The 20,166-nt window shown below is 42.7% G+C and overlaps 1 protein-coding gene across 2 annotated transcripts in view; it reads right to left on the bottom strand.

Moving 5' to 3' along the window:
- Window positions 1–11,951, bottom strand: part of ahcyl1 (adenosylhomocysteinase-like 1) — a 33,590-nt gene extending 21,639 nt beyond the window's left edge. For both annotated transcript variants that reach the window (XM_059503665.1, XM_059503666.1), the window contains exon 1: window positions 11,764–11,951. In XM_059503665.1, coding sequence (XP_059359648.1) covers window positions 11,764–11,934 — 171 coding nt within the window. In that variant the 5' untranslated portion in view covers window positions 11,935–11,951. The remainder of the gene's footprint in view (window positions 1–11,763) is intronic.
- Between the last annotated feature and the right edge of the window lie 8,215 nt (window positions 11,952–20,166).

Raw genomic sequence — 20,166 nt, 5'->3', positions numbered from 1 at the left:
AGTTCTTGGAGGGTGGGCAGGGGAGCACCAATAATCCTTTCAGGATTTTGTAGCTGAACCAAACCGGCAGGTTAAACTTCCTCAGCTGGCGAAGGAAGTACAACCTTTGTTGGGCTTTTTTCACAATGGAGCCAATGTGATTGTCCCACTTCAGGTCCTGAGAGATGGTGGTTCCCAGGAATCTGAATGACTCCCCTGCAGCCACAGTGCTGTTCATGATGGTGAGTGGGGAAAGTGCAGGGGGGTTTCTCCTAAAGTCCACAATCATCTCCACTGTTTTGAGCGTGTTCAGCTCCAGGTTGTTAAGACTGCACCAGACAGCCAGCTGCTCAACCTCTTGTCTGTAAGCAGACTCGTCACCGTCCTGGATGAGGCCGATAACTGTAGTGTCGTCTGCAAACTTCAGGAGCTTGACAGAGGGGTCTTTAGAGGTGCAGTCGTTGGTGTACAGGGAGAAGAGCAGATGGGAGAGAACACATCCCTGAGGGGCACCAGTGTTGGTGGAGCAGCTGTTTGACATGAATTTCCCCAGTCTCACTAACTGTTGCCTATCTGTCAGAAAGCTGGTGATCCACTGACAGATAGAGCTAGGAACAGAGAGCTGGGTCAGTTTGGTCTGGAGGGTTGTTGGGATGATGGTGTTGAAAGCCGAACTAAAGTCCACAAACAGGATCCTCACATAAGTCCCTGTTTTGTCCAGATGTTGCAGGATGAAGTGCAATCCCATGTTGATTGCATCATCCACGGCACGGACCTGTTTGCTCGGTACGCAAACTGCAGGGGGTCCAGTAAGGGTCCAGTGATGTCCTTCAGATAAGCCAGAACCAGTTTTTCAAACGACTTCATGACGACAGACGTTAGAGCCACAGGTCTGTAGTCGTTAAGTCCTGTTATCTTGGGTTTCTTTGGAATGGGGATTATGGTGGAGCGTTTGAAGCAGGAAGGCACTTCACACAACTCCAGAGATCTGTTGAAGATCTGTGAAAAGATGGGGGCCAGCTGGTCAGCACAGATTTTCAGACAGGCTGGTGTAACGCCATCTGGGCCTGGTGCTTTTCTTTTTTTGTTTTTCTTGAAGACCTGGTGCACATCATCTTCACAGATTTGAAGAGCAGGAGGTATGGAGAAGGGGATTGCAGGAGGTGTTAATGGTTGTGTAGGGAGATGGTCAGAGTGGGTGTTGGGGGTTTCAAATCTACAATAAAACTCATTCAGGTCGTTAGCAAGTCGTTGATTAGCCTCAGTGCAAGGGGATGGTGTCTTGTAGTTTGTGATGGCTCTCAGTCCTCTCCAAACTGAAGTAGAGTCGTTGGAAGTAAACTGGTCTACCAACTTTTTAGCGTAGGTCTTTTTAGCCGCTCTAATCTCTTTGTTCAGTGTGTTCCTGGACTGATTGTACAAGACCCTGTCCCCATTTCTGTAGGCATCCTCTTTGGCCTGACGAAGGTGTCTGAGTTTTACTGTAAACCATGGCTTATCATTGTTGAATGTTAAATAAGTCCTGGTAGGAATGCATATATCCTCACAGAAACTAATATAGGATGTTACAGTCTCTGTGAGCTCGTCCAGATCAGTGGTAGCAGCTTCAAAAACGCTCCAGTCTGTGATGTCAAAACAAGATTGTAAGTCCTGCTCTGTTTCGCTGGTCCATCTCTTCACAGTCTTTACTACAGGTTTAGCAGATTTAAGTTTCTGCTTGTAGGTCGGTATAAGATGAACCAGACAGTGATCAGAACATCCCAAAGCTGCTCGTGGAACAGAGTGATATGCATCCTTTATTGTGGTGTAACAGTGATCCAGTATATTACTGTCTCTGGTGGGACAGGTAACATGCTGTCTGTATTTTGGCAGTTCACGGGAGAGATTGGCTTTATTAAAGTCCCCAAGAATGATTAAAACAGAGTCCGGGTGTTGTTGTTCTGTGTCTGTGATCTGATCAGCGAGTTTCTGTAAAGCTGAGCTCACATGCGCTTGAGGAGGAATGTAAACACTAACCAGAATGAACGAGTGAAACTCCCGCGGCGAATAGAACGGCTTGCAGTTGATAAACTGCGTTTCTAGATCAGGACAGCACATCTTCTTTAATACAGTTACATCTGTACACCACCGTTCATTGATGTAAAAGCATGTCCCGCCGCCGCGCGATTTCCCCGTTGATTCTGCTTCGGTCCGCTCTGAACAGCTGAAAGCCCGGCAGATGGAGCGCGCTGTCCGGTATGGCGTCATTCAGCCAGGTTTCCGTGAAACACAGAGCAGCAGAGTGAGAGAAATCCTTATTTGTCCGAGAGAGCAGAAGGAGTTCGTCCGTTTTGTTGGGTAGAGAGCGGAGATTTGCGAGATGGATGCTAGGCAACGGCGTTCGAAATCCGCGCTTCCTGAGTCTGACGAGCGCTCCCGCTCGCTTTCCCCGCCTGCGCGTCCTGAAGCGCTTGATCAGTGCCGCTGCTCCTCCGATAACAATGTTCAGTAAAACGTCTGTATAATAGAAATCCGGAAAAATATCATGTGGTGTGTTCTGCCGAATGTTCAGCAGTTCATCCCTGGTGAAACTGATCGTGTTTGTTAAACAAAAAACAGGAAAAACGAACAAAAACAGTACAAACACTGGAGAGCCAAGCACTGAAGCAGCCATGTGCGGCGCCATCTTGGAATCTATCATGGCCAATGAGTGATGTGGACGTTGTCATGTGACTGCATTTTGGTTCGTTTCAACTGGTTCGGACCAAAGCAATCAGTGTGGTGTGAAAAGGAACCAAAAAAGCTGAAAAATGCTACAATGTATAATTGTTTGCCCTTGGTTCGGACCAAATGAACCGAATTAGAGATATGAAAGCACCCTTATAAAACATGTGAAGTTCAGGGCAGATCAGACATTGCATGTTTAAGTTAGTGTAAAACAAGTAATTCTCTGTTGCCAGCAGTGGCGCTATAATTATAATTGAATATTGGCCTTTAGATGTGTTCAGGCCAGGACTCTTATAAAACGTGTGTTTGGTGCAGATTGGGCATTGTATGCATGAGTTACAACAACATCCTGTTTCATAGTATTAATAGCATGCATTAGCACTAAGTAAGTGTTGCTAGCATGTTTGAGAATATTTCTAGCATGTTTAGCACACAATGGCATATTTTACTGTGTTGCTATTAGTGATTAACAGTGTGAGACATGTCACTTCCTGTTGCCAGTAGGTGGCGCTATAACTATAACCAAATATGAGCATGTAGATGTAGATTCAGGCCAGGAATCTAATCAAATGTGAAGTTTGAAGCTAACTGGAAATTGTATGCACTAGTTACAGTTAGGGTTGTGAACACGGATAGTCGAACATTCGAATATTTTTTCTGCTCTAATTATTCGATAAATAAAAATGATATTTGAATTTCGCAAAAAAAAAAAAGTTCACAATAAAACATAATTTGGTCACTTTCTGTGATTCTCCACAGCATATTTGAAAATGTATGCAAGCAAAAAATAGTTAATGAAGGAATAAGGGGCCATTCACATATCGCGCCTAAAAACGGGTGGAAAACGTTAGGCGCGCCGCTTTCTCCTTCTTTCCAAATCGCTCGGGCATAAGCGCTCCTGAGGCATCTGCCGTTGCTAAGCAACAATGACACACTCTCTCCATGAAGACGCGGAAAGCGGTGCAGACTTGCCTGGAAAAAACGGGAGCGTCGCACCCCGTGCACATCTCGATCGCTTCCATTATGAGCGCGCATACCGCACTCCTACATTGGAAATAACAAACTTGAGCGTGCAAAAGACGCGATATGTGAACGGCCCCTAAGAACTGCGGTCTTCTACAGTACTTCAAATATGCCGTGGAGAATCACAGAAAGTGACCGAATTCAAGAACATTGTTGCATCTCTCAAGCAACTAATAAACACCGCTAACTTCTGAGAATGCAGTGAAAACTCCCTCTTCTCGCGTCCGCCCTAGACCCTCGGCACAAACATCTCAGGTTTCTCGATGAAAACATGAGAGAAGTAAGAAACAAAAACTTTTTGAACATTATCAGAACATTTTCCTTGATGTGAGTGGAGCGGATGCAGCCGCCGTCACCAACGATGAAGAGGATGCAATGCCCACTCATCGGAAAAGGCTGAGCCAGTTCTTCAGCGATGATTACAGAGAGTCCAGCCGAGACGAGTGGGAACAGTTCTTGCTGGAGCCATGTATTCCACCAGATGAGGATCCCATTCAGTGGTGAAACGAAAACACGAAGCGCTTCACATAACTTATTCGCTTAGCACACCGTTATTTGTGAGTCCCGATAACGTATGTGCCGCCAGAGCGCATTTTCTCTGCGGCCGGCCTTATTGTTAACAGACTAAGGAGCAGACTTTCCCCCGATCATGTTTACATGCCCGTAATTCTTAACAAGAACATGTAAAACAGTAGAAAAAAAGCAAAAAAGATTTGCTGACAGTTTAAAAGTTAAGTGTAGGCTACTTTCTAGCCTAATTGCTGCAGGCTGCTTTAGGTTTTTTCTTTGTTTACTTTTTTTTTTCTTTGTTCACTTTCTTTTTTGCTTTTAATCTGTACTTTTGTTTGTTTGCACACATTGTTAAAGGTTTTCAGCTACAAAACACGATGTGTAATGTTCAAGCTTATTGTGTGTAAGCTTGTTCAAAATGACGGAAACAATAAATGTTGTGGAAAAATAATGCCCGTCTCATTAAACTTAATTTAAATAAACGAATATTCGTTTTTTGTGAGCTCAAATATTCGAATGTGATATTTGCGGAAAACGCCCATCCCTAGTTACAGTAATGTTCTGTTTCACTGCATTAATAGCATGCTTTAACAATTAGCTAAGTGTTGCAAGCATGTTTTAGCATCCTTCTAGAATGTTGCCAGCCTATTTAACACTTGTTGAAGCTTTTTACAACCCGAATTCCGGAAAAGTTGGGACGTTTTTTAAATTTTAATAAAATGAAAACTAAAGGAATTTCAAATCACATGAGCCAATATTTTATTCACATTAGAACATAGATAACGTAGCAAATGTTTAAACTGAGAAATTTTACACTTTTATCCACTTAATTAGCTCATTTAAAATTTAATGCCTGCTACAGGTCTCAAAAAAGTTGGCACGGGGGCAACAAATGGCTAAAAAAGCAAGCAGTTTTGAAAAGATTCAGCTGGGAGAACATCTAGTGATTAATTAAGTTAATTGATATCAGGTCTGTAACATGATTAGCTATAAAAGCTTTGTCTTAGAGAAGCAGAGTCTCTCAGAAGTAAAGATGGGCAGAGGCTCTCCAATCTGTGAAAGACTGCGTAAAAAAATTGTGGAAAACTTTAAAAACAATGTTCCTCAACGTCAAATTGCAAAGGCTTTGCAAATCTCATCATCTACAGTGCATAACATCATCAAAAGATTCAGAGAAACTGGAGAAATCTCTGTGCGTAAGGGACAAGGCCGGAGACCTTTATTGGATGCCCGTGGTCTTCGGGCTCTCAGACGACACTGCATCACTCATCGGCATGATTGTGTCAATGACATTACTAAATGGGCCCAGGAATACTTTCAGAAACCACTGTCGGTAAACACAATCCGCCGTGCCATCAGCAGATGCCAACTAAAGCTCTATCATGCAAAAAGGAAGCCATATGTGAACATGGTCCAGAAGCGCCGTCGTGTCCTGTGGGCCAAGGGTCATTTAAAATGGACTATTTCAAAGTGGAATAGTGTTTTATGGTCAGACGAGTCCAAATTTGACATTCTTGTTGGAAATTACGGACGCAGTGTCCTCCGGGCTAAAGAGGAGGGAGACCTTCCAGCATGTTATCAGCGTTCAGTTCAAAAGCCAGCATCTCTGATGGTATGGGGGTGCATAAGTGCATACGGTATGGGCAGCTTGCATGTTTTGGAAGGCTCTGTGAATGCTGAAAGGTATATAAAGGTTTTAGAGCAACATATGCTTCCCTCCAAACAACGTCTATTTCAGGGAAGGCCTTGTTTATTTCAGCAGGACAATGCAAAACCACATACTGCAGCTATAACAACAGCATGGCTTCGTCGTAGAAGAGTCCGGGTGCTAACCTGGCCTGCCTGCAGTCCAGATCTTTCACCTATAGAGAACATTTGGCGCATCATTAAACGAAAAATACGTCAAAGACGACCACGAACTCTTCAGCAGCTGGAAATCTATATAAGGCAAGAATGGGACCAAATTCCAACAGCAAAACTCCAGCAACTCATAGCCTCAATGCCCAGACGTCTTCAAACTGTTTTGAAAAGAAAAGGAGATGCTACACCATGGTAAACATGCCCCGTCCCAACTATTTTGAGACCTGTAGCAGAAATCAAAATTGAAATGAGCTCATTTTGTGCATAAAATTGTAAACTTTCTCAGTTTAAACATTTGCTATGTTATCTATGTTCTATTGTGAATAAAATATTGGCTCATGTGATTTGAAAGTCTTTTAGTTTTCATTTTATTAAAATGTAAAAAACGTCCCAACTTTTCCGGAATTCAGGTTGTAATATGTTCCTAGGAGTCCATAACAATGATAAACATGTCACTTCATGTTGCCAACAGGTGGCGTTATGACTATAACTGAAATTGGGCAGGGGTGTTTGTTCAGGACAGAACACCTATCAAACATGTGAAGTTTGGGGCAGATCGGACATTGCTTGACTCGAGAACGAGTCAGTCTGTTGTTCGTTATCTGGCTCGGCTCGGCGTTCATCTTCAGTTCTCTCTACACAGCAGTTCACTCAGTGTACTGTTTGATTAAATGAATTACTCCGGGATATTGGTTTATTTGAACTCAGAGGGATTGTCGGCCACATTAAAAAAGTTAACAGCTTAAGTTATTTGTGGATTAATGCATATTGGAGACGCGAACTGTTTAAAATGATTCAGTTCGATTTGGTGAACTGGTTCAAAAAGATCCGGTTACATCGAATGATTCGTCCACGAACCGGATATCCAGACTGCTTTGTTTTGAACTCTCTCTCACAACAGACACGGAAGAGAAGACAATGCTGAATAAAGTCGTAGTTTTTGCTATTTTTGGACCAAAATGTATTTTCGATGCTTCAAAAAATTCTAACCGACCCTCTGATGTCACATGGACTACTTTGATGATGTTTTTCTTGTTTGGAACAACATGAGGGTAAGTTATTAATTACATTATTTTGTTATCTGGGTGAACTAACCCTTTAAGCTTTGCCAAAGCAAGTAAGCAAACAAAAAAAACAAAAAAATCTGTTGTCTTGATGTCACTAAAGGGGATGGCCTTTTCTTAAAGGGGCGGATTCACCAATATGACAGGGTGAACAACCATTCAAGGGACATGGACAAACTCTTCTTTTTTATTAAATAAAAATATTGTTTTAATTACCAAATAATCAATACAGTCAAATTGAGTAATCTTTTATTTAACAAAATATTAATAGGAGAACAAAATGTTAAAATTTTATGACTTGACAGTATTCTACTATCATTCAAATTTAATGAGCAGTGCATGGGATTAGGGCTGCAACTAACGATTATTTTGATAATCGATTAATCTGTCGATTATTTTTACGATTAATCGATTAATCGGTTTATGTACTTATATTTTAGTTTTTTCCATTTTTTCCCCAAGTAAATTATTAATAAATGGTCTTTATCATTCAGCATAGATTTAAGAGATTTTAACCATTTTGCACTGTCATATCCTCATCAAAAATATACCTGGAGTTGTTTTATTGTGTTAGTAATCCTTTGTCGAACTCTTCTGCAATCAGAACACTGACCCATACTCTATGAAATTTCACAAGGAGATTTCAAATAATGTTTTCACCATGGCAGTCCTTAGAGCTCCTAAAGTAGTTTAACATCCCGAAACAAAGCTTATTAAGGAATCTTTCAGAACATATTTTCACGAAGAATAAGGAAAAAACAGAATAAAATTGCAGTGCATTGTATTTTATTATATACTTGGAAAAAGCTTTATAGCTTTTGCTGTGAAATTGTAAACAATCCTTCAAAAAAAGTGCCAATGGCATGAAACCTGAATGGAACTCACAATTGAAAGTAAAATCCATCAGAAGGTTGTCCAGAAAAAAAAATAGGACACACACAAAAAACCTGCTGTGTGAAAAAGAGCAGTGAATAATACTTAGAAAAAAAAGTGCATTTCAAATATCTACATTTATCTCTCTCATTCAGTCATAATTAGGCTGCACGACTGAATTTTGAACTGGTAAACGACAAACTGATCACAGAACATGTTTGTAAAGCTTTAAATGTTAACTGTTAAAAAGCAATGTTATCAGCTTTTACGACTAAACATTTGCAAACAACATTGTACTGGAGAATCTGCACAAATGAAAGTCTTAGGGGCCGTTCACAAATCGCGCCTAAAAACGCGTGGAAAACGCTAGGCGCGCCGCTTTCTCCTTTTTTCCATCATATGATGTCTATGGCTGCAGAGACGCTGTTCGGGAAGCACGTGACATAAAACAAGGCCAGCTATTGGCTATTCGCTACTTCTCCTGCTGTACTGGCTGAGTAAAACCTCCGGTGGCTCTTTACTGCCACACTTTGGTCACCGCAGATTTGAAATATGCACGAAATGAGCCGCTTACGGCAAATAAAATTTATTTAGCAACGAATCGATGACTAAATTAGTTGACAACTATTTTAATAATCGATTTTAATCGATTAAATCGATTCGTTGTTTCAGCTCTACATGGGATATAGCAAAACTGTAGTAAACTGTATCTAAAGAGCCAAGTAATGCTTTTGCTATGAATATAAAAACAAAGCAAAATCACACAAGTGCTGTTTCTTTAACGTGTTTAAATGTGATTTTATACAACAGTTAAACAGAAAATAAGAAGTTGATATTGTTATATTTTAAATAAAATATGATGTTTTTGCTCAATTTTGCAGAGAACATATTACCTTTAAAGCCATAGCAGAATAGTTGCATGTCTCCGAGCAACACAGCGATGTTTAGTTTCTGAATGAATCTGCGTTTTGAATGAATCATGTGAACCAATGATTCAAAGCCAGATTCATAAAGACAGCCATTTACTTTATTCCTTAAATAATCAGCCGTTTGAACAAAAGTACATGAAGACATGTACTGCCACCTGCTGGCAGATTTAGTTTCATATTTAAAGTATAATTTCATAAAAAAATACCAATCAAAGACTTTTATTGAATGAATAAAAAATACTGAGACGTTTCTCAGATGATCTTCTTTCATGTTCCATAGTTTATGTTTCGCCGTAGCCTAAAAGTATATGTATAATCAATTTGGTTAAATCAAATCAAATATTTATTTTTAAAGCTACGATTTGTAATGTCTGCTTGATACTTTTTCATTTAACACAACATTTTTTAAAATATTCTTGGGTATTTTCACAGCCAAATTTATTTTGTGCTTAATAAAAAAATTTATCGACTGACAGCCCTACTATATATACAGCAGCATACTAAAGATTTGACCATTACTCTGATGGCAAAAAAATATATACTTTTTGAAGAATTTTACACAGGCTGCATGATAAATTACCATTAATCATTAAATTTTTAAAATGTGATAAAAAAAAAAAAAAAACACTTAATGAACAACCCTACAAAACCGTGTACCAAAAAGTCCTGATATTATTCACAACTCACAGTGTCATAGTCTAATGATGACCAGACTGTGACAGAGTTTTATTATTAACAAGGCTGATTATTAACAATTGGCCTAACATGATTTGGCTGAGAATGTGAAACTTCTGAAAAACTGTTTAAAGACATAACAGAAATCTATTCAACCAAGTCAAAAATAATCGCTCTGCTCAGACCACTTGAGAGAATTAAATAACTGGGATCTGAAGTGAATAAATGAAACGTGATCTAAGCTCTCTCGAATGACTGCTCAGGGTAAAGAGACCCTAATGGCAACTCAAGCACTGAAGCAGGAACATCGGTTCAAACTCTCAAAGCATCCATTCAGTAGAACTGGACCTGCAACCAATGACTTCCCTGAACATTTCCAGAAATTGGATCTTATCTCCATAACTATGTCCATTATGCATAACAAGCAAGAAATCAGAAACAAAAGGAGTCATTTCATTATGACGGATGTACCATAAAGAGACGTTGTGAGTCAAAGTACACATAAGAGGAATAGATCTAAGATCTAAGAAACTAATCTCCTACTAAAACTAAATGACAGGCTGAATGTTTGATGAGAAAACACAGAACAATCACAATAAGGAGAGCTCAAGGTCAGTGAGGGCTCTCAGCAGGTAGGGCTGGATCGCGGCCCCATGCCAATTTTGGCCCGAGAAAAAGGAGAAAATGTTTACTGAGTGACTCAGTACATGTGTCATATTTCTCAGCTCAATGCAACTTACTTTCACAATGTTATCAGAGCCTCCTGCTCACAGAGGGACAAAGCTAGAAGAGGTAGAAGGAGAAACTTTCTCACACCCTAAAACTGTGATGAGAAAAGGATACGATTACACAAAAACTGTGATTACTAGGGAGAAGCACTGCCAGCACATTCAAAAGAGGGAATATACAAGATCAGAGGGGGAAATAGATGAATGCATGCTGTACTCAACCACTAAACATGTCTCAAGAGACTCCAGCTCTTATGAGGCAATTTGTGAGGTGAACACATTATGTTAGGCTGGTTATACCAGATAAACACAAAGAATGATTAAATGATTAAAAATTATTTCACATTTTATTGGAGAAGGTTTTACAAGAAAATACCATTTCAGTCTTTCTACTTAAAAAAATTGATGTTTGACTGTATATGTTTCTTGACAGTTCTTTATAAGCATCTGTGTATATACTAGGGAGAATTGTTTTAAAGTAGCCTAAGTCCTACACCCATTTTTTTCAGTACTGCATTCAGTACTTTTTTTTTTTTTTTTCAAAAAACGTGCACAAGTGCAAAATGTTGCTATTGATAGATTTATATGAATACTTAATTACACACTTTCCAAAAATCCAATTTCTTAAATATTAAAGAGTAAATGTGAATGTCAACACTAAATTAGATTTGGCGCTGAGTGTAATGCAGCTGAAGAGAAGCAGAAGAACACCCCTTGGCTCTGTTGTATAACCAGCTGACAACTTGATGAGCAAGTGGGCAGAGTAGTGTGCCTCTTTTACCACCCACCCACTCACACACACACACACACACACACACACACACACACATACACACACAATTCAGAGGGCCAGACTGAATACATTTTCACAATCTGGACTGGGTCATCTTTCCTTTCCAGAGTAAATCATATATCTATCTATCTATCTATCTATCTATCTATCTATCTATCTATCTATCTATCTATCTATCCTGCATCTTCACTCTGGTCTTCGCAATGAAGTGCTCTGTCACTGTCAGTTGTCCTACATGCAATTCTAGGTCATTTTTCCCCTTTCTAGGCAATCTAAAGACATTTATAGGCTGAAAAGATATTTCGCTTTTCTTTTAGGTTATATGTTAGATTCCAGCGTTTGACAGTTTGTGAACTGCAGTGGACAAAGGTCGATGACAGTCAGAGCAGCTCAGATTAAATAACTGGATACGGCGAGAAAAGAACTAAAGAAACGCTTGGAAAATGCGTCACGTGACTCTAATAGGCTCCAGCACACCTCTAGGTCAACTCTCGCCGGGGATAATCTTTCCTAATGATCACGGTAAACTGGGCAACATGTCCCAAGTGCGATGTTTTCGGGACACACATAATGTGTGTTTGACCCATAAACAGCTAGCTGGAGAAAAGACACGTCTCTCTTACCTTTTTCATGGATTTGTGTGTCGGGACCGCAGTGAATGCGGCGGACAGCTCGCCGACGTTCATGTTCGTGCCCGTCATCGCGGAGTATTTCTCGGCAACGTTTTCGCTCTCTTTAAACTCTTTGCTGGCCTGTTTCACCTCCAGCTTCAAATCCCCGCCACAGTCTGTCATGGCAATCTATATCTAAGTTTACTGTAACCTTTCGATTCGTCCTTATGTTGCTGGAGCGCTTCAAAAGCTCAAAGGCGGAAGGGGTGATTGCGCAAAAACGTCTGCAGGAGAGGAACAAACTGTCGAATGCGGACAGAAAACAGATGCTAGTTTATTAGAATGTAATATCACTCAAGCCTCAGTGGAGCGCAGATTATTATATTTGACTGTCCGGTTAACTGCCAGCAGCAGCATCAGCGGTGGGCGGGGCTTAAAGGCAAGCACCTGCACGCAGAGGTATGGCAAGCCGAATTAACTTTTATTCATTCGCAGGATATGTATTCTTGATATCAACAATTCAATTTTCACTATAACAATGTTAATTCTTGATATCAGGAATTATATTTCAACTAGTAACAATGTTAATTCTTGATATCAGGAATTATATTTCTACTAGTAACAATTGCTATTTTTGATATCGACAATTCAATTTCCACTAGTAACAATGTTAATTCTTGATATCAGGAATTGTATTTTCACTAGTTAAATGTCACCATAGGCTTCCATTCAAATTTAATTGTTGATATCAAGAATTACTTTCTTACTAGTTCAAATTCCGATTTCACATATCAGAAATACAATTGCCAGAAACATACTCAGAAGAAATCAGCAACAAGGTAATTGACAATGGAGGGGAACACAGCCTTTAATTACTGGATGTACAGTGATTTAAGTTTTTAAAGAAAAACATGGGAAAATGTCACTGTTCAGTGTAAACTCTGCCTACCACGGATTAATTTGCTGTCCAAGGAAATCTTTGATTTAGCAAAGTAATTGCTGGGAATTTCATGTTCTTAAATAAATTTTTGTAAAAAAAAAAAATCTACATATTTTGTATAATATGTGCAACATCACACGACCAGGAGTGATGTTTTCCCGACTTTCAGCTCAATTGCAAATGCGATACTGATTTTATACATCTTCAGTTAAATATACAAGTAATGTTAACTGACTTACATTTTAGAGACATTGTGGATTGTTTTTGCTCCATTTCAAACAAAAAATAGTTCTAAGCAAAACTGCAGCAGAACAGTCGCGCATCTCAGAGCAACACACAAGCCTTTCGTTACTAAATGATTCTTTTTTGAACGAGTCAATGATTTTAAACTTGAATTGAATTTAATGATTCAGTGAGCCATTTAAAAAAACGGTTACTTGCTTCATTTATTGACTGAATCAGCCGTTTGAACGAATCGGTTGACTCAATGATTCACTCATTAAGACAGTGACTTGCCACCACCTACTGGTGGTTTAATGTCATATTTAAAAGTATCATTGCATTTCCCTTTCATAGGTCACTTCGATGCTGCGGTGACGTCACCACGTATGGGAACACCTTCGGTGTGACGAATGTCTGAAGCCCTATACCATCCCGCCAATCCTATTGGCCAAATAGCGCGTGGCACCGCCCAGCATGCGTAGGCATATATATACCTGGTGCCGCGCGCCATTTTACCTCAGATTTTCATTCCTTCAGTACGAAGCGAATCTTCTGTGCCCTATTGTCTCGCGTTCTCAGCGATCGTCACGAGCAGTATACTCCTCTCCGCGGACGCGATGAGTTTCAAGAAGTGCAAGGACCCGTGTACCAGGTACATCGTTCAGGGGGACACTCATGACAGGTGCGTAGTCTGCCTAGGCTTACACCACGCACAGGAGGCGCTTAGCGGCCTTTCTTCATGCCCCCATTGCGATGGCCTGCGACTCAGGGTCCTTCGCTCGAGGGTAGATGTGTTCTCCGATGTCGCCGTGTCTAACCCCCGCCACACCACTTCTGCGACTGCCGAGGCACCGCACGAGGTGATAGCTTGGGGTGACACGTGTGACATGGAGCTCGAGGACAGTTCAGCGATGGAAAATTACTCTCCACATCGCTCGCTCTCCCCTACCCTAATACACAGGAAAACTTTTGAACCTGTCGTCTTTTCCTGTGAGGATTTACGGCCCACACCGGGGGCATGTAGTGCCATCTCCTTCGGTTGTGACCGCCATGATGACGACGTTCTTTCCACTGCGGCCTCGGGGTCCGAGGACTTCGCGGCCGACACGAGCCCTCTCCCTCCTAGTGGACAGGAGAGGCGTGTTTCCCCCTCCTACAGTGAGCTGTTGGATGTGGTTTCCCGTGCAGTGGGTACATTGGGGCTGGAATGGGAGGTTGAGAAGGCCGAGGCCCAGCCTTCTTCGAAGCTGGACGACCGTTTTCTAACTAGTCGGACACCTGCGCAGCCCCGGAGGCCTTTACCCTTTTTTCCGGACCTCCACCAGGAGGTTTCGAGGTCCTGGAAACAGCCGTTTGCGGCGCGCATCACGAACGCTGCGGCCGCGGATTTCGCCACCATTTCGGGCATGGCGAGTCACGGCTATACAGCGATACCGCCGATGGAGGAGACTCTCGCCGAACATCTTGCGCCTAATTCGGCCGCGGCGTGGAAGTCCCGCCCCCTCCTCCCCTCGAAGGCGTGTCGAGTCACGTCTAGTTTAGTGGGAAAATCCTATATGGCCGCTGGTCAAGCGGCTGCTTCGCTTCATTCCATGGCGGTCCTTCAGGCCTACCAAGCGGAGCTGTTAAAAGGATTGGACGAGGGGGACGGCATTACACCTGAGGCGGTCAAGGAACTACGGCGAGCAACTGATTTGGCGCTTTGTGCTACCAAACATACTGCTCGAGCAGTGGGCCGTTCCATGGCTGGATTAATTACGGTTGAGCGCCACCTCTGGCTTAATCTCACCGATATAAAGGAAAAGGATAAATCTTTCCTCATGGATGCCCCTGTGTCTAAGGACGGTTTATTTGGAGAGGCGGTCACTTCAGTGGTGGAGAAGTTCACAGCAGCGAAACAACAATCAGCCGCTTTCCGCCAGCTGATTCCCCGCAGACCCAGAGAGGTTGAACGCCGTCAGGCGCCCGCGCGTTCTCGCTCAACCTCCTCTCACCGCCAGCGAGTGCCCTCTCGGGAAGAGCCTTCACCTATGGCGCCCCCTCGCAAGGACTGGGGCCCTAGGGTTGTTCCACCGGCTCAACAACGCCAGCGAAAAAGGTTGAACCTGAGTTCGACGGCCAAGGCCTCTCGTTCTCGGGCACATAACAGCAGCTCCTGATTTTTTCGCTGCCTGCCAGGGACTGTGCCCTCCGCTAGAGAGCGCTGTTGGACCGCTTTCGCGCATCCAACACTCTCATTGCAGTCCCCACGCTCAAACCCTGACTGTTTCGCCGCAAACAGCGCCTCGAACAGCATTGGAGCGAACTGTAACACCAATCGCTTCCTCAGACACTATGCACGATCCAGTTTTCAGAGCTCGAGGAGCGCTTCAAAGGGTCTTCATCGAACGGCCCGTCATGACGGCTCGCTCAGCCGCCGCTGTTTCGCTAGCGGCAGAGCCCGATGCTCAATCTGTTGGCCTAATTCCTGCCGTGGACACGTTTCAGGATTACGTACAACGAGATACAACGCCTGCTCTGCATATACTTCCCCTGTGCACGAACACCGTGAGTCTTTCGTGCCCGGACATTTCTATGTGTGCAACAGCGTTGCAGGAAACGAACATGTTGAAACCGCTAATATTGTTTCGGGCCGCGTGGGAACGCTTGCCCGGCATTTCTCAATGGGTGTTACGCACAATTTGTCACGGATACACCATTCAGTTTCGGAAAGGCCCGCCCCCTTTCCGCGGAATTCTCTCCACGGTGATGAAACCGATGGACATGGCGGTGCTGAGACAGGAAATGTTAGCTCTACTGAGCAAAGGGGCTATAGAAGAAGTACAACCCTCTCAGATGGAGTCAGGGTTTTACAGCCGTTATTTTGTGGTACCAAAAAAGGACGGCGGATTACGACCCATTCTGGATTTACGCCGTCTAAATCTTGCACTCAGGTCGAGCAAATTCAAGATGTTGACGGTAAAATCTATTTTGTCTCAGATTCAACCAAACGACTGGTTTGTCACGATCGATCTGAAGGATGCTTATTTTCATATTCAGATCATCGAGAGACACCGGAAGTTCCTCAGATTCGCTTTGGAGGGCAAAGCGTATCAGTACCGCGTTCTTCCCTTTGGCTTAGCGCTAGCTCCCCGTACATTCTCAAAATGCATGGACGCAGCTCTGGCCCCGTTGCGGCTCCGGGGCGTCCGTGTGTTAAACTATCTGGACGACTGGCTGGTGTTAGCGCAATCTCAGACTCAAGCACACTCTCATCGAGATATTGTGCTAAATCATTTACACAGCCTGGGTTTACGCACAAACTTCCAGAAAAGTGTATTAATCCCCTCTCAACGGATTACCTTTCTGGGAGTAGATTTGGACTCTCGCGCGATGACAGCAAAGCTTTCTGTCCCGCGCGCTCAGTCGATTACGTCATGCGTTCAGCACTTCAGGGCGGGTCACACAGTGACAGTGAGACTGTGCCTCAGACTACTAGGTCTAATGGCGGCGCTTCCCGTGATTCATCTGGGTTTGCTTTACATGCGCCCGTTTCAGTGGTGGACGAAACGACAGAATATTTCACCCCGTTGTTCTCCGCATCGAACGATCTCGGTGACGCGGAGGTGTGTGATGTCGTTAAAACAATGGACATCAGCCGAATTTCTCCTCACCGGGGTTCGGCTGGGAATTTGTGCTTCCCGAGAGACTGTCACGACAGACGCGTCTTTGACCGGGTGGGGAGCTGTTTGTCAGGGGCGCCCAGCCCACGGAGTGTGGACAGCGGCACAACGCAGCTGGCACATAAACAAATTGGAATTACTGGCGGTTTTTCTGGCTCTCCAGTATTTTTCGAGTCTACTGACCGGCCGTCATGTGCTTCTCAGAACGGACAACACTGCGGTCGTGGCTTATCTGAACCATCAGGGAGGATTACGTTCTCGCCCTCTGTGCAGACTGGCGAGGCGGATTCTTCTTTGGTCTCACGACAAATTTCTGTCGATCCGGGCTGTTCACATCCCCGGACGACTGAACTTCGGAGCGGATTTATTATCCAGGCAGACTCTGGAACAAGGGGAATGGAGATTACAACCCCAAACGGTGAATCACCTATGGCATATTTTCGGGGAAGCAGAAGTGGATTTATTCGCGTCGAGCACGACTACGCATTGCCCGCTATGGTTCTCCCTAAGCCCTCCATCACCCCTGGGTCTGGATGCGCTAGCTCACAGCTGGCCCAGGACCAGCTTGTATGCGTTTCCTCCGATTCGGCTGGTCCCAGCGGTATTATGCAGAATACGGCGGGACAGAGTGGGACAGCTGTTGCTGGTGGCTCCGCGATGGCACACACAGCCGTGGTTTGCGGATCTCATCAATCTGTTAGCGGGCTCTCCGGTGGAGATTCCCCTCAGACGGGATTTATTATCGCAAGCACAGGGACGGATCTGGCATCCGAGGCCAGATCTGTGGAACCTGTGGGCGTGGCATCTGAGCGGAGTGAGTTGATATGTCCCGGTCTTTCTGCTGAAACTACCGAGACTATACTGAACTCTAGAGCAGTTTCTACGAGACGCTTATATGCTTTCAAGTGGAAACTGTTTATGACATGGTGTGAAACTCATGATGTGGATCCAGTTTACTGCCCTGTGGCTTCAGTACTGGAGTTTCTTCAAGACCGTTTTTCGGAGGGATTGACACCAGCCACCCTGAAGGTTTATGTGGCAGCTATCTCAGCTCACCATGAGCATATAGGTGGTGTTTCAGTGGGTCGTCATCCACTGGTTTCTCGCTTTATACAGGGTGCGCGACGGTTGAGGCCTTTCCGCCCTGTGTGAGTTCCTTCATGGGATTTATCCATTGTGTTACTGGGTTTGTCAGGGCATCCGTTTGAGCCCCTGGAAACTGTATCGGATAAGCTCCTGTCTCTGAAGACACTTCTTCTCATGGCTTTATCCTCCCTTAAAAGAGTTGGGGATTTACAGGCTCTCTCTGTCTCACCCTCGTGCATGGAGTTTGCACCAGGCTCTGTGAAAGTGTTGTTGCGACCTAGGCCTAATTATGTTCCTAAGGTCGCGTCTAATCCTTTTCATTTTCAGCAGGTGGTCCTGGAGGCCTTTTCTCCTGCTGCGACAGAGTCTGGAGATCTAAGTCTTTGCCCTGTGAGGGCGTTGAAGACTTATGTGGATCGCACTGCCCCATGGCGTGAGTCTGACCAGCTGTTTGTCTGTTTTGGACATAAGAATAAGGGCCATGCAGTTACGAAACAGCGCATGTCCCATTGGCTGGTGGAGGCTATTTCCTTGGCCTATGAGGCGCGCGGGCTCGCTTCGCCCTTAGGAGTAAAAGGTCATTCCACGAGAGCAGTGGCTTCTTCTCAAGCCACTTCTCAGTGGATCTTCTATGGATGATATCTGTGCTGCGGCAGGCTGGTCCTCACCGAGCACTTTTATCAGGTCTTACAGTCTGGATGTGAGGATGGCTCCTGGCTCCCGGGTTCTCTCCGCTTGAGCAGATGCTTCCTTGGATCCAAGCTATCAGGTACGTCAGGCGTGATGGTATAGCGTTCCCATACGTGGTGACGTCACCGCAGCATCGAAGTGACCTATGAAAGGGAACATCTCGGTTACGTATGTAACCTTGGTTCCCTGAATAGGGAACGAGATGCTGCGGTTCTGGCCGTGCCGTACCTTGATAGCTTTCTTCTCTTCTCGTCATGAAATCTGAGGTAAATGGCGCGCGGCACCAGGTATATATATGCCTACGCATGCTGGGCGGTGCCACGCGCTATTTGGCCAATAGGATTGGCGGGATGGTATAGGGCTTCAGACATTCGTCACACCGAAGGTGTTCCCATACGTGGTGACGTCACTGCAGCATCTCGTTCCCTATTCAGGGAACCAAGGTTACATACGGAACCGAGATGTTTCCCAACATTTCATATTTTGTATGTCAAAAAAGTAAAACATTAATCTAATAACATTATTTATGCATTTGGACAGATGGAGTTTGTTGATACTGATTTCCTTTTAATAATAACAACCATAATATCTTAATATTCTAATTTAATGTATTGATCACATGTAAGAATTCAACGTAAATGTAGACATCTACATTTAATCAGTTTAGAAAAATATGTTCCTTCATAAAGTTAAAAAGTGTAACAGAGCACTGATGAGAATGTTTCAGAATAAATTACATTTGTGCCAAAAAACGAAAAACAAAAAAAACAAGTTCATGCAAAAGCTTACTGTCGAGCCCTGTATTAGCAATTTTATTGTTGTGAGTTTCATCCTCTTTAATATTCATTTTTGTAATGTTGTTATTGATTGTCTTTTCCTCATTGTTACTATGCACTTAAAATGGTTTGGGATGGATAGAAATGTCACCGCTGTGTGAGTTTAGTCTTTTTCAAAATTCATGTTTGCAATGTAGCTATTGTTTGATGTTTTTCATTGATACAGTCATATACACTTCTAGTGTTTTTTTTAGATTAAATATTCTACGTAGTAGTAATATTGCTGTGAATTTCATGTTTTTTAATATTGGTTTTCTAAATTAACTTTATAATGAGTAAATATGCTTTAAAATCATAAGATGTGATTTTGTTTTATTCAGTGTTACTAGCAAACACTAACAGCAAGGTACATTAGTGTTAGTGTTTTGTAAGTATTAACTGTCCATACATTGCACTTGGAAAAATATTGTGGCTTTTTTTGGTTATATATATATATATAATTTTTTTTTTATATATATTTTTTAAAAAGTACAAGATTAGGCAAACTGAATATATGTGATATCAAATAAGGGTTAGCACAAATGTAATCTAAATGTAATCCAAAAGTAATCAGATTACGTTACCAAAAATGTGTAATCTAAGAGATTATATTACTGACTACAAATTTTTTCATGTAATCTGTAATCAGTAACTGATTACAATTCATAAGTAATCTACCCAGCTCTGCTAGTGACAATGTTCATTTCTGATATCATGAATGTAATAGTTACTAGTAAGAAAGCCATTTTAGATATCAGAAATTACCCTCCCAATTGTTGATATCAGAAATACATTTTCAGAGATCAGAAATGAACATTGTCCCTAGTAACAATTACATTTTTGATATCAAGAATTAACATTTTAACTAGTAACAACTAAATTGTTGATATCAAGAATTGACATTTTTACTAGTAAAAATGTCATTGTTGATATCAAAAATTATATTTCTACTAGTAAGAAATACAAAGCTGATATGTGCATTTGGAATTGTAACTAGTAA

This window comes from Carassius carassius, chromosome 21 (genome assembly GCF_963082965.1).
Source record: "Carassius carassius chromosome 21, fCarCar2.1, whole genome shotgun sequence".
Lineage (NCBI taxonomy): Eukaryota > Metazoa > Chordata > Actinopteri > Cypriniformes > Cyprinidae > Carassius > Carassius carassius.
This window is presented reverse-complemented; position numbering and strand designations above follow the sequence as displayed.